Source organism: Piliocolobus tephrosceles, chromosome 20 (genome assembly GCF_002776525.5).
Source record: "Piliocolobus tephrosceles isolate RC106 chromosome 20, ASM277652v3, whole genome shotgun sequence".
NCBI lineage: Eukaryota > Metazoa > Chordata > Mammalia > Primates > Cercopithecidae > Piliocolobus > Piliocolobus tephrosceles.
Genome location: NC_045453.1, coordinates 23,192,167 through 23,204,679, shown reverse-complemented (window position 1 = coordinate 23,204,679; position 12,513 = coordinate 23,192,167). Strand labels below are relative to the sequence as shown.

The window sequence follows — 12,513 nt, the reverse complement described above, 5'->3', positions numbered from 1 at the left end:
TAAAATCTTATGGGTAACTGACTTCTGATATATTTTAAAACAATGTAGCATATTTTCACAGGATAAAAATACGGCTTAAGTGCTTGAGTGATTTTTTGGCAAAAATAATTAAACGTGTTACAAGGAACTGCTGGTAAGTCAGAGCAAGAAAATCTAAAGTCTCATTTGAATTAAATTTGCTAAAAGCAGAAAGTGTTATTTAATATGACAGCTTCAGCCGGGCAAAGTGGCTCATGCCTGTAATCCCAGCACTTTGGGAGGCTGAGGTGGGCGGATCACAAGGTCAGGACTTCGAGACCAGACTGACCAACATGGTGAAATCCTGCCTCTAATACAAAAATTAGCCGGGCGTGGTGGTGCGCACCTGTAATCCCAGCTACTCAGGAGGCTGAAGTAGGAGAATCACTTGAACTCAGGAGGCGGAGGTTGCAGTGAGCCGAGATCACGCCATTGCACTCTAGCCTGGGCGACAGAGCAAGACTCCATCTCAAAAACAAAAAAATATGACAGCTTCTACAGCCAGACAACCTGCCCCTCTTCTGTGCTCATAACTATTAAGGAGAAAAAAAAATGACGAAAACTTCCATCGCTCTCTGCCAGAAGGCACTTGTGGAACAATCTGGAGTTCTAGGGAGTAGCCCTGTTTCACCTCCAGCCTCACCTGACCTATCTTCTTGGTTACAGTGATGCCAGACTGAACCTTTTGGAAGTCGTACATCAAACCTTCCTTTCTGGGGGGGGGGGGGGCAAGGGTGCCCCTTTCTGCTGAGAAGTGAAACAGTAGCCACCAAGTCAGGGACAAAAAGCCTCATGTGAGCAAGCAAGGGGCCTCCAGCTCTCGACGAGCCAGCTGAAAAGAGCCTGTTGAAAACAATGGGCTTCTATATGGAAATCCCTTAGTCTGCATCGTCATCAGCTAGCAATCGAATGCTCTTGCATTTCAGCAGTGTTTTTGGCTGAGGACAGAAATGGGGTACAGGCTGAGTACATCCAGGTAGGGGGCGGGGGGCAGTGGGTAAAGTGATGTCTCGCGGACATGAGAGCTCCCAAGACAAGTTGGAAGCCCTCTGTACAGTTATGTACTGCCATGAAAAGGTCTCGTCTGAAAACTAATCTTAAATAAGAAATATAGTCAAGGGAGGCAATGTAAACTCTAGAGGCTGTTATTTTCTGCAACGTGATATATACAATGGAGAATTAGATGGAAATGTGTGTACGGTTTACAAGACTAGTCATCTGGGATTCTACAACTTCTCACAGCAAAATTAATATGTAATAACTCTGCCACAACATTTAGATTTAGAAATTCGCTAGAACACATCAAAAAAACTATATATTTATTTCAAAATCAAGAGACTGTGATAGGATATTCAGTTGCAGACTAGAGGCAAAAATCCTGGTCAAAAGCAAAAAAAAAAAAAGTGGTATTAGAAGAACAAAACAGGGCAATAGCTGCGGACCCCAGGAGAAAACAAAAGGGGATAGTGAAGACAGCCAAGCCCAAAAAGTGTTCCTGGAAGCTACTGATCTCCACCGCAGCAATTCTAGCCTAATCCTGTTTCTCAGGGCTCTAGTATACACCCTGCATCCCTGAACTCAGTCTGTACTCCAAAATTCATGGGAATGAAACTTGAAATGATAAAACCAATTCCAGTGCCAGGATTGCAGGGAAGGGGATCTATGAATACATACCCACCCACAAACAGACACACACACACCCCAAAGTCCACATGGAACCCAGAATGTTTTTTATTCATACAATCATTATTATGTGTAATATTAAATACGTTACATACAAATCATTATCATACATAGTTCCATAGGGGAATTACATATTAACTGGAATACTGCAGGTATGTTGAAGATTACACAGGTTCTACAGACTCATTTGGGATTTAACTACCATTCACAACACGGATTCTACAGGACAATACAATCAGAGCGCCAGACAACCAACTTTCCAACTTTCCAACTTTTCAAGCATGACACATTTGTGCGTTAAGGACCGTCCGTACTTTCATGCTTGATTACCATTTTGACTCCATGTCAGCCAAAAAAGTCCATCTGAGCATCATTCTCTGAACTGACCCAAAGAAGATTTAAGGGGACACTCTGTAAATAATAAACTGTGAACCTCACAAGCTGGGTACTCCATGACATGTAAGACTGGCCATGGCTTTTATTCAAAGCCTCTCGATTTAAAACAGATTATATAGCCAGGCGCGGTGGCTCAAGCCTGTAATCCCAGCACTTTGGGAGGCCGAGACTGGCGGATCGCGAGGTCAGGAGATCGAGACCATCCTGGCTAACACAGGGAAACCCCGTCTCTACTAAAAAAATACAAAAAACTAGCCGGGCGAGGTGGCGGGCACCTGTGGTCCCAGCTGCTCGAGAGGCTAAGGCAGGAGAATGGCGTAAACCCGGGAGGCGGAGCTTGCAGTGAGCTGAGATCCGGCCACTGCACTCCAGCCCGGGCGACAGAGCGGGACTCCGTCTCCAAAAAAACAGATTATATGAGGATATTTAAAAAACAAACTCGGCTGGGCGCGGTGGCTCAAGCCTGTAATCCCAGCACTTTGGGAGGCCGAGACGGGCGGATCACGAGGTCAGAAGATCAAGACCATCCTGGCTAAAACAGTGAAACCCCGTCTCTACTAAAAAATACAAAAAACTGGCCAGGCGAGGTGGTGGGTGCCTGTGGTCCCAGCTACTTGGGAGGCTGAGGCAGGAGAATGGCGTAAACCCGGGAGGCGGAGCTTGCAGTGAGCTGAGATCCGGCCACTGCACTCTAGCCTAGGCGACAGAGCAAGACTCCGTCTCAAAAAAAAAAAAAAAAAAAAACAAACTCACAGACACAAAGTTTTGCCACAAAAAGATGCTGTTCTACTTTGCAGGCTATTGTAGTTAGTTTTTCAACTGTTTATTAACATCTCTATCATCTATCCTCTTCAACCGGCATTGGTAGGTCACAGATCTTCCCTTAAATACAGAGGTAGAAAGTACAACTACAGACAAATTCGATACCAGAAGACGCGGTTTATTACTAGTCTGCAGCCAATCCCAGGTCACAAGGCGCACATGTGGAGAACCACAGGGCTACCATGGTTACCTTGTGCATAGCCACCACCACATGCCCTGCAGCCTTATAGGGAAGTAGCCCTAAGATCCCACATGTCAGTAATTGCTAGTGGTAGCTGTGGTGGCCATGTGGGGAAAGGATGGTAAGGAGAGAAGCAGGACAAAAAGTATGGCTGTGGGTGGGGACTCAGTAACACACACAGTACGACTAGGAGGACAGAGCAAGCATGGCAGAGCCCAGCATACTGGAATACAAAGGATCTCTACTTCCCACACTATCCACGACAGCTTCTATAAGACTCCCTGCCAGGCACGGTGGCTTATGCCTGTAATCCCAGCACTTTGGGAGGCTGAGACAGGCAGATCCCCTGAGGTCAGGAGTTCGAGACCAGCCTGGCCAACATGGTGAAACCCCGTATCTACCAAAAACACAAAAATTAGCTGGGCATAGTGGCAGGTGCCTATAATCCCAGCTACTAGGGAGACTGAGACAGGAGAATCGCTTGAACCCGGGAGGCGGAGGTTACAGTGAGCCGAGATCATACCACTGCACTCCAGCCTGGGTGACATGCGAGACTCAGTCTCAAAAAAAAAAAGACTCCCACCAACAACCCCGCCTTGAAGGTTTTATTTCTACTTTGTTCTCAACTGTCCCACCTCTGGCCTTCAATCTCATTAAAAGGCATTTTTATGTTTAAAAACACTCAGTAAATAGCACTGAGGATTCAGAACCACAGTCTAAGTGAGAAAAGCAGAATGAAAGCCAGTGAGTGTGGTGGTCTGGAGAGGAACTGTCTATTCTGTTCAAACTCAGTTACTCTGATGACAGGCAATCAAAGGCTCCAGGAAAGTAGTGCATCAAAGGAAAGGCGCTGGACCAGGAGAAAAGGGTTCCCTTCGGGTCCCAGGTCTGCTCTGGGACCACTAATCAGGCTGGGTCACAATTCATTTAAAAAATAATCCTTGGCCAGGTGCAGTGGCTTGTGCCTGTAATCCCAGCATTTTGGGAGGTCGAGGCAGGAGGACTGCTTGAGCCCAAGAGTTGTAGACTAGCCTGGGCAAAATAGTGAGACCCTGTCCCTACCAAAACAAAAACAAAAACAATTAGCTGGGTACAGGGGTACATGCCTGTAGTCTCAGCTGCTTAGGAGGTTGAGGCAGGAGGATCATTCAAGCCCAAGAGGTTAAGGCTGCAGTGAGTTGTGATTGTGCCACTGCACTCCAGCCTGGGTGAATCCCAGCTGGATTCACCTGTAATCCCAGCACTTTGGGAGGCCAAGGCGGGCGGATCACCTGAGGCTGGGAGTTCAAGACCAGCCTAGCCAACATGGTAAAACCCTGTCTCTACTAAAAATACAAATATCAGCCCAGTGTAGTGATGCATGTCTGTAATCCCGGCTACTCCGGAGGCTGAGGCACGAGAATCGCTTGAACCTGTGAGGCAGAGGTTGCAATGAGCTGAGATTGAGCCACTGCACTCCAGCCTGGGCGACAGAGTGAGACTTTGTCTCAAAAATAATGATAATACTAATAATAAATCAAATATAACAAGAAGCCAAACCAACCCTAAAAATCCCTTTTCCACAAGAATAGACATGTCATCAGCTCCAAGCTATAAAGCCCAACTTGCCTAGTCAAGAACAAGTTTTTGACTAAGTTTATTTTTATATCTTCCTTCTCTATTCAAAAGAGGAGATGGGGGGAAAGTTGGGATCCACAAATAACAGAATAATCTTCAGGGCCGAACTAAGGATAATATATTAAGAAAAAAGTTAAAAACAAAAACAATGATTTGGTTTCAGATGCAAAAGTGTCACCTGCTCAGAACTTTTGCTATAAACTTTCTGGCAAGATCAAAATCTCAGGAAATTCCAAACCAATAAAAGTCTAAAGACAAATTACTTAGGAAAAATGATCTTTGGAGACCCAAGCATGCTCCTCCCATTGTCATCCAGTTTTTACTTTTATATTGGACTACCAAACCCAGCACAAAATCATATGCTAAAAAGAGCTTTGCTTCCTGCAAGTTGAAAAATCTCTGGCTTTTAATAAATGCCTCTATTTCCCGTTAGCACTGGTCAGTCCCAGCTACCAAACCTACGAAGTTTGAATGAGAGAGACTCTCTGATACTACTGACGTCTCTCATACTTGGCCAGCACACTGGAACACAAGACTAATAAGCCACAGGGAAACTACCTCTCCAGAGTGGCATGGTCTGTGCAGGGCATGGAGGCAGGGCCAGCGATGAAGACATGAACTGCTTCGAGATGAGACTTAGCTCCATCAAGCATTAACATAATTGGGATTAGATCCACTGAAATTCAGTCCAATTCCATGCAAGGCACCATGAGGGAGCCACCAAGCATTACACACAGTTCTCGATCAGAAATGGTATACAATCTCACAGGGGAGAAACACCACATACAGAAAATGAACATAAAAAGGGACAGAGAAAACAAAGTGTAAAATGTAAATTGATCTTGGGTAAGTAACACATGGTTCAATACAATACCATAAACTCAAAGCCTCCCTATCAACCACAGTTTCCAATTCATGAACCTTCTAAATAGCATTCTCACCTATTCATTCAGGAACTACTTATTGGGTATTTACTTTTTTTTTTTTTTTTAGATGGAGTCTCGCTCTGTCACTCAGGCTGGAGTGCAGTGGAGTGATCTCAGCTCACTGCAACCTCTGCCTCCCCAGTTCAAGTGATTCTTCTGCCTCAGTCTCCCAAGAAGCTGGGACTACAGGCGCCCGCCACCATGCCTGGCTAATTTTTGTAATTTTAGTAGAGACAGGGTTTCATCATGTTGGCCAGGCTAGTCTTGAACTCCTGACCTCAAGTGATCTGCCAGCCTTAGCCTCCCAAAGTGCTGGGATTACAGGAGTGAGCCACTGTGACTGGCCTTATCGGGTATTTTCTATATGCCAAACACTATATTGGGTACTAATAGATACAAATAACTAGAACAACAGCAGTCCCGCCCTTTATGAGATTTGATAGATTACTTGGTAATAGGTAAGTAAACAGACTATTACAGAGCAATGTGTGTTATTACAGTATACTCAGACAAGGTGCTAGGAAAGGAGGCCTTCAGAGGGCCATGGGAGGACCCAGACAAGGTACCTAACTTGGACCTGTGGAAAGGGGAAATCAGGAAAGCATCCCAAAAGGAATGTGCAAAATGTGACTGGAAAGAAGAACAAGAATCAGTTAAGTAGAAGGCAGGATATTCCAGGCAGAGGAAACAGCATATGCAAGGCTCCATGAGAGGCAAAGACCACCACAACTTCAGGAACAAAGTGCCTCTGAAGGCTGTCCCAGAGTGCACGGTGGATATGTGCACACTCTGAATTCAAGGGCCAGTGCTACTTCCTGGGTGAGTGAATGAGATGGCTCAAAAAGAACAAAAGGGCTAAATGAAAGCAGCAGATGGGGTAAATCCTGTAGGAACTCCTCAAGTTGAGGAACAGAGAAGACACCGACGAGTGAGGTCTAGGATTAGCAAGAGAAGCAGGAGATATAAAAGAAAAGGAAAAAATAGAGTTATTAAAACAGGGAAGAGAATATTCAATAAGCAAACACAGATCTGCCACACTGAACTGCATTAAAACTAGGAGGCAAAATATCCACTGTGTTAGCAACAAGGAAGCAGATCTTGTCAAGAATTATTTCACCAGGTGTGGTGGCTCACACCTGTAATCCTAGTACTTTGAGAGTCTGACGTGGGCAGATCACTTGAGGCTAGCCTGCCCAACATGGTCAATATGCCAACAAGGTCAACAAGCCTGGCCAACATGGTGAAGCCCCATCTCTACCAAAAATACAAAAAATTAGCCAGGCATGATGGCAGGCACCTGTAGTCCCAGCTACTCAGGGGGCTGAGGCAGGAGAATCGCTTGAAGCCGGAAGGCAGAGGTTGCAGTGAGCCAAGACTGTGGCACTGCACTCCAGCCTGGGTGACAGAGCAAGACTCTGTCTGGAAAAAAAAAAAGAAGAAAAGAAAAGAGAAGAGAAGAGAAGAGAAGAGAAGAGAGAAGAGAGAAGAGAGAAGAGAGAAGAGAGAAGAGAGAAGAGAAGAGAAAAGAAAAGAAAAGAAAAGAAAAGAAAAGAAAAGAGAATTATTTCAGTGGCTTGGTGGCATAGAGCCTCACTTCCCTGGAAGATAAATACAGAGTGACTAGAAGATGAACGATGGGCACAGTGACCTACTTACTTCAAAAATTTCAACTGGAGGAGAGTAAAAAGCAGTGGCTGGAGGGGCAGTCTCGGCTGGAGGAAGCTGAGAATGTTGAACTGGCATACAAAAGATGATAATTGGGAGGGCCTGGAATCCATTCCTCAGAGAGTCACCAACCCCTTATTGCAAGATGCCTGGGAAGGGGTCAGGAGCGTAGACTGAAGGTTGCCTCAGACAAGGAGCAAAGGTTCCTTTTCCCCTGTGAGAGAAATGAGGTGGGAAGGATGACAGGTAAGCTTTAGAGCTGATGGCCAGATGCTGGGGGAGACAGATTGGAGATTAAAGACTGGATTTCTAGGGGCTCAATACTGGGAGATTTTTAAAGGCCGGGCGCGGTGGCTCAAGCCTGTAATCCCAGCACTTTGGGAGGCCGAGACGGGCGGATCACGAGGTCAGGAGATCGAGACCATCCTGGCTAACACGGTGAAACCCCGTCTCTACTAAAAATACAAAAACTAGCCGGGCGAGGTGGCGGGCGCCTGTAGTCCCAGCTACTCCGGAGGCTGAGGCAGGAGAATGGCATAAACCCGGGAGGCAGAGCTTGCAGTGAGCTGAGATCCGGCCACTGCACTCCAGTCCAGGCGACAGAGCGAGACTCCGCCGCAAAAAAAAAAAAAAAAAAAAAATACTGGGAGATTTTTTTTTCCAGCAGCATTTAGGAGCCTGGGCCCAGGAAGACAAAGGCAGGTGCTGAGCCTGTTCCAAGGCTAGAGGTGGTAGGTAAGAAGATAGACACAAGTACAGTGGAGAGGCAGCATCAAAAGTGACTGACCACAGTCTCCGCTGCAGAAGGAGGGAAGTGAGGAGGCTGCGGTGGCGGGAGGGGAGAAACAGCTGGAAATCTGAATGAAGGAGAAAACCCAAACTAAAGAAAGTGACTGAGCAAGGGAATATGGAAGCACAGAGGCTGTAACTAGAGAGCAGGTCTGAGCTTAACAATAGGTGAAAGGTAGAGACTACCTCAACAGCCAGGGAGGGAAACAGCTGGAAGAGAGGAACAGGAAGTTCCCTGGGACAGGAGGTGATGATGCTGGGTGGGCTGCCCAAATGCACTGACATGGGCCAGGGATGACAGAAGCCTTGAAATGGAAAGACAGGTTGTGAGCCAGTAAACTAAGGGGAGTAGGGAGTGCCACAAAAGGGCCCATTTAAAATACAACTAAGCTGGGCATGGTGGCTCACACCTGTAATCCTAGTATTTTGGGAGTCCGAGGTGGGAGGATCACTCAAGCTTAGGAGTTCAAGACCAGCCTGGACAACATGGTAAGACCCTGTACTCAACCAAAAAAAAATCATTAAAAATAAAATAAAATTAAATACAAAAACAGAAGGCAAGCAAGTAAGCAATTCCCCACTACGGCAATTTATTGACTAGAAAGCTTAAGTCCTAAGATATATATGCATACAAATATACACACACACACACACCCCCTATGTGCTCCCCCACACCCCCCAGGCATTTTCACTCTCCTCAGCAAATCAGAAAACAAAAGCATAATCAACAAACTGGGGTCTTCTCCAGAGTTCGGACTTCTAACTATGGGTTTTTTACCCCATACATCTACTTCTGTCACGTATGTTCCATGGTATCCACTCAGTGTCACACAAATGACTCCAAAAGAAAATAGAAGGAGAAAAAAAAATCTCCTCACCATTCAAAAAAAATAGTCAAAGTACCTTTTTATTCTCCTTTATCATCCATTTTTAAGGAAAACCTTTCCCCTTTCAGACGTTTAAATGATTGGTAGTCAACAACTATTTAAAAAAAAAATCCAATCCAGGACTACTTCTATATATAATCCTCACAGCTAGAATTAGAAACAGGAAAAAGGGGAGATGTTTTCACAACTTCAATGGTTTGCAGACAGCTAGTTCTGCTATCCATGTGGCATAGATGGCATAGGGACTGCTTCTATATGGCAAGGGAAGAATTTAATAACTGTGTGAACAGAAAACGGGGAGCAATCAGGAAATCATTCAGAATTACTCAACATAATTTTTGTATGTAAATTTAAGTAACCAGGCCGGGTGCGGGGGCTCACATCTGTAATCCTAGCACTTTGGGAGGCCGAAGTGGGCGGACTGCCTGAGGTCAGGAGTGCGAGACCACCCTGGCCAACATGGTGAAACCCTGTCTCTATTACAAATACCAAAAATTAGCAGGGTGTAGTGGCGGGTGCCTGTAATCCCAGCTAGTCAGGAGGCTGAGACAGGAGAATTGCTTGAACATGGGAGGCGGAGGTTGCAGTGAGCCGAGATTGCACCATTGCACTCCAGCCTGGGCAACAAGAGCGAAACTCCATCTCAAAAATAAATAAATAAATAAACTTAAGTAACCATAAAAATATCTGTAATCATATCTGAAGTGTTACAATGCCTAAAAATTCAGTCTTATCACTTAGCCATCTAAAAGTATAATTATCAGTACACTTGAGTTTTTTTAATAAGGTGCTTGACTTGAAAGAATCACTCAAAGCTATCTGTGTACTGAGAATTGCTAATAAGACTACATAAGCCAGACGCAGTGGCTCACGCCTGTAATCCCAGCAATTTGGGAGGCCAAGGTGGGCGGATCACGAGGTCAGGAGTTCGAGACCAGCCTGACCAACATGGTGAAACCCTGTCTCTACTAAAAATAGCAAAAATTAGCTGGGTGTAGTGGCAGGCGCCTGTAATCCCAGCTACTCAGGAGGCTGAGGCAGCAGAATCACTTGAACCCGGGAGGCGGAGGTTGCGGTGAGTTGAGATCGCGCCGCTGCACTCCAGCCTGGGTGACAGAGCGAGACTCCGTCTCAAAAAAAAAAAAAGAAAAAAAAAAGACGACCACATAATGGACATAATGGGATAAATCAGCCAACATTATTGAAAATATCCCTTGAAATTCACAAAAACTAAATGAAACCTTTATTCTCATAGTGTCGGCTGCAAGTCAGTGAGCTAGGCACATATTTTCAATATATTCCTAGTGGGAAGGCTAAAATTTGAAGATTCTTTTAAAAAATCTTTACATATTAAAATATAATTTTTTTTGTACAAATCAAAGATTATCTGCAGACATACTTGGACAAAAGTTATCACTTCACTTCAATGAATACTATACTGCCTGCCTACTAATTACAGTGCACTGTTGTTGGTGTTCTAGGGCTACAAAATTTACAATGAAACAAATATCATCCTCCTGGAGAAGACACCTACACAGATGCCTTCACTATCTGATCTCATGAGCTCAAGGTCATGATGGAATAACCTCCACTAGGCTACCCTTCTGGAAGCATTTAGAGGCCATATGGCAGTCAAGGTTAAAAGTAATGGCAGAGGAAACATAAAAAGGAAGAGAGGAAAAATATATACAATAAGAGAATAATGCACATGCATTGTGTGAGGGGGTAGCAGAGAAAGGTTAAGACCAAAGAGGAAGGAAGTGAAATATGATCTCATCCTTTCAAGCCTAGGTGACACTTAGTATGAACAGAGACGGACAAGAAGTCAATCCCAGATTAGGGAGGGACTCAGAACATACAGGCTCACTCCTCCTTGCCCTTCAGAACTTCAACTAGATACTACCTTTATACACTTTCCTTTATTTGTTTTGCCTGTTCCCAATCCCAATTAGATACCCTTTCCTGAGCATCCCCACAGCACCTGGAGCCTAGGCCTGTAAGAGTTCTTATCACCGTGAACTGGGATTATCTTTACGCAGACACTTTGTCTGCTGGACTACTGAACTTCCTAAGGGCAGGGACCAAGTTTTTCTTCCTCACCACATATCCCGACTGCCCAGCACACAGCCTGGTACCTAGTAGTTGTTCATGTATTATTTGTTGAATGACTGAATCAATGGACACTGGCTGCAAGGAGCTTACAATCTAGACTAGAAAAGCAAATGAAAGATGGACAAAAAGCTTCACAGAGAAATTGGTCCAGAGTGGTTGGTTTTAATTTCACACACACAAAAAAGTATGAAGCAGCCATGCTGTCATGCCATATGATCCCGGAGTGCTAAAACACTGAGCTGGTTTTGTCCTTTTGGGAAGGGTTCTCTGAAGCTTCGGAGCATTCTCCGAATGTTCTATATTTAAACACCCCACCACCTACCAGATGCTTCCCTGGACATCCTCTATCAACATGTTCACAACCAGATCACCATCTTCTTTGCACACCTGTTCCTTTTCCTGTGTCCCCACCTTGGTGAGGGGCTGCATCTTTCATCTAGCTATCTATTTCCCTAATCTGGAACATTCCTCCCATTTCCTTTTCTTCCCCTTCCCCCACATTCAATAAATCACCAAATCCTCCTGATTTGAGACAGTAAGGCATAGAGATTAAAAATACCTGGCCGGGCGCGGTGGCTCATGCCTGTAATTCCAACACTTTGGAGGCCGAGGCGGGTGGATCACCTCAGGTCAGGAGTTCAAGACCAGCCTGGCCAACATGATGAAACCCCATCTCTACTAAAAATACCAAAGGAAAAAAAAAAAATTAGCCGGGCATGGTGGCAGGCACCTGTAATCCCAGCTACTCGGGAGGCTAAGGCAGGAGAATCACTTGAACTCAAGAGACGATGTTGCCGTGAGCCGAGATCGCGCCATTGCACCCCAGCCTGGGCAACAAAAGCCAAACTCCGTCTCATAAATAAATAAACAAACAAAAACAAATATCTTTCCCTTTGGAGAAAGATACAAAACTTAGGACAAAGACCTGGACTGGGTTATAATGGTAAAGAATCATCCTTATCTATTGCTTGTTCTAATTTGCCATACATGACATACCTCTATAGAGTAACAGGTGTTCAAGAAGGATCAAAGGAAAAGCATGTCCTACAACATAATATGTACTTTTGTTGCTAAAAGGGAGAGACCTTCAACAAGACACATTCCTCCCTGCAACCTGTGTACGGATTTTCTTTTCTTATGGCTATGAGGACAAGGTAGAGCAACCATCTAGTCAGGAAGTTGGACACATGACAAACGGTATCACTCCTGGCCAAGTCACAAAACAAGTCATTAAAAACTTTACTTCGTAGCCGTCTCAGTGCAAGCATATTTGGGCAAGTCATTCTTTTATCAGCTCCCATTAGGCCCACCCAATTTAACTTCAAGTTGGTCATCAAAAATAGTTCCTGGAAACAACTGAACATGCGACAGAAATACAGCCACACTCAGTTGCCTGAGGTGGGAAAAAATGGTGGTG

The 12,513-nt window shown here is 44.9% G+C and overlaps 1 protein-coding gene across 2 annotated transcripts in view; it reads right to left on the bottom strand.

Annotated features, from left to right (window-relative positions):
• PTPN1 (protein tyrosine phosphatase non-receptor type 1) overlaps positions 1-12,513 on the bottom strand; it is a 74,936-nt gene that overhangs the window by 50,511 nt on the left and 11,912 nt on the right. The window contains exon 2 of one of the 2 annotated variants that reach the window (XM_023184169.3): positions 7,300-7,522. The exons of the other annotated variant lie outside the window; for it this stretch is intronic. Within the exon in view, the coding sequence (XP_023039937.1) occupies positions 7,300-7,386 (87 nt within the window). The 5' untranslated portion in view covers positions 7,387-7,522. The remainder of the gene's footprint in view (positions 1-7,299; positions 7,523-12,513) is intronic. 2 annotated transcript variants of the gene reach the window in all.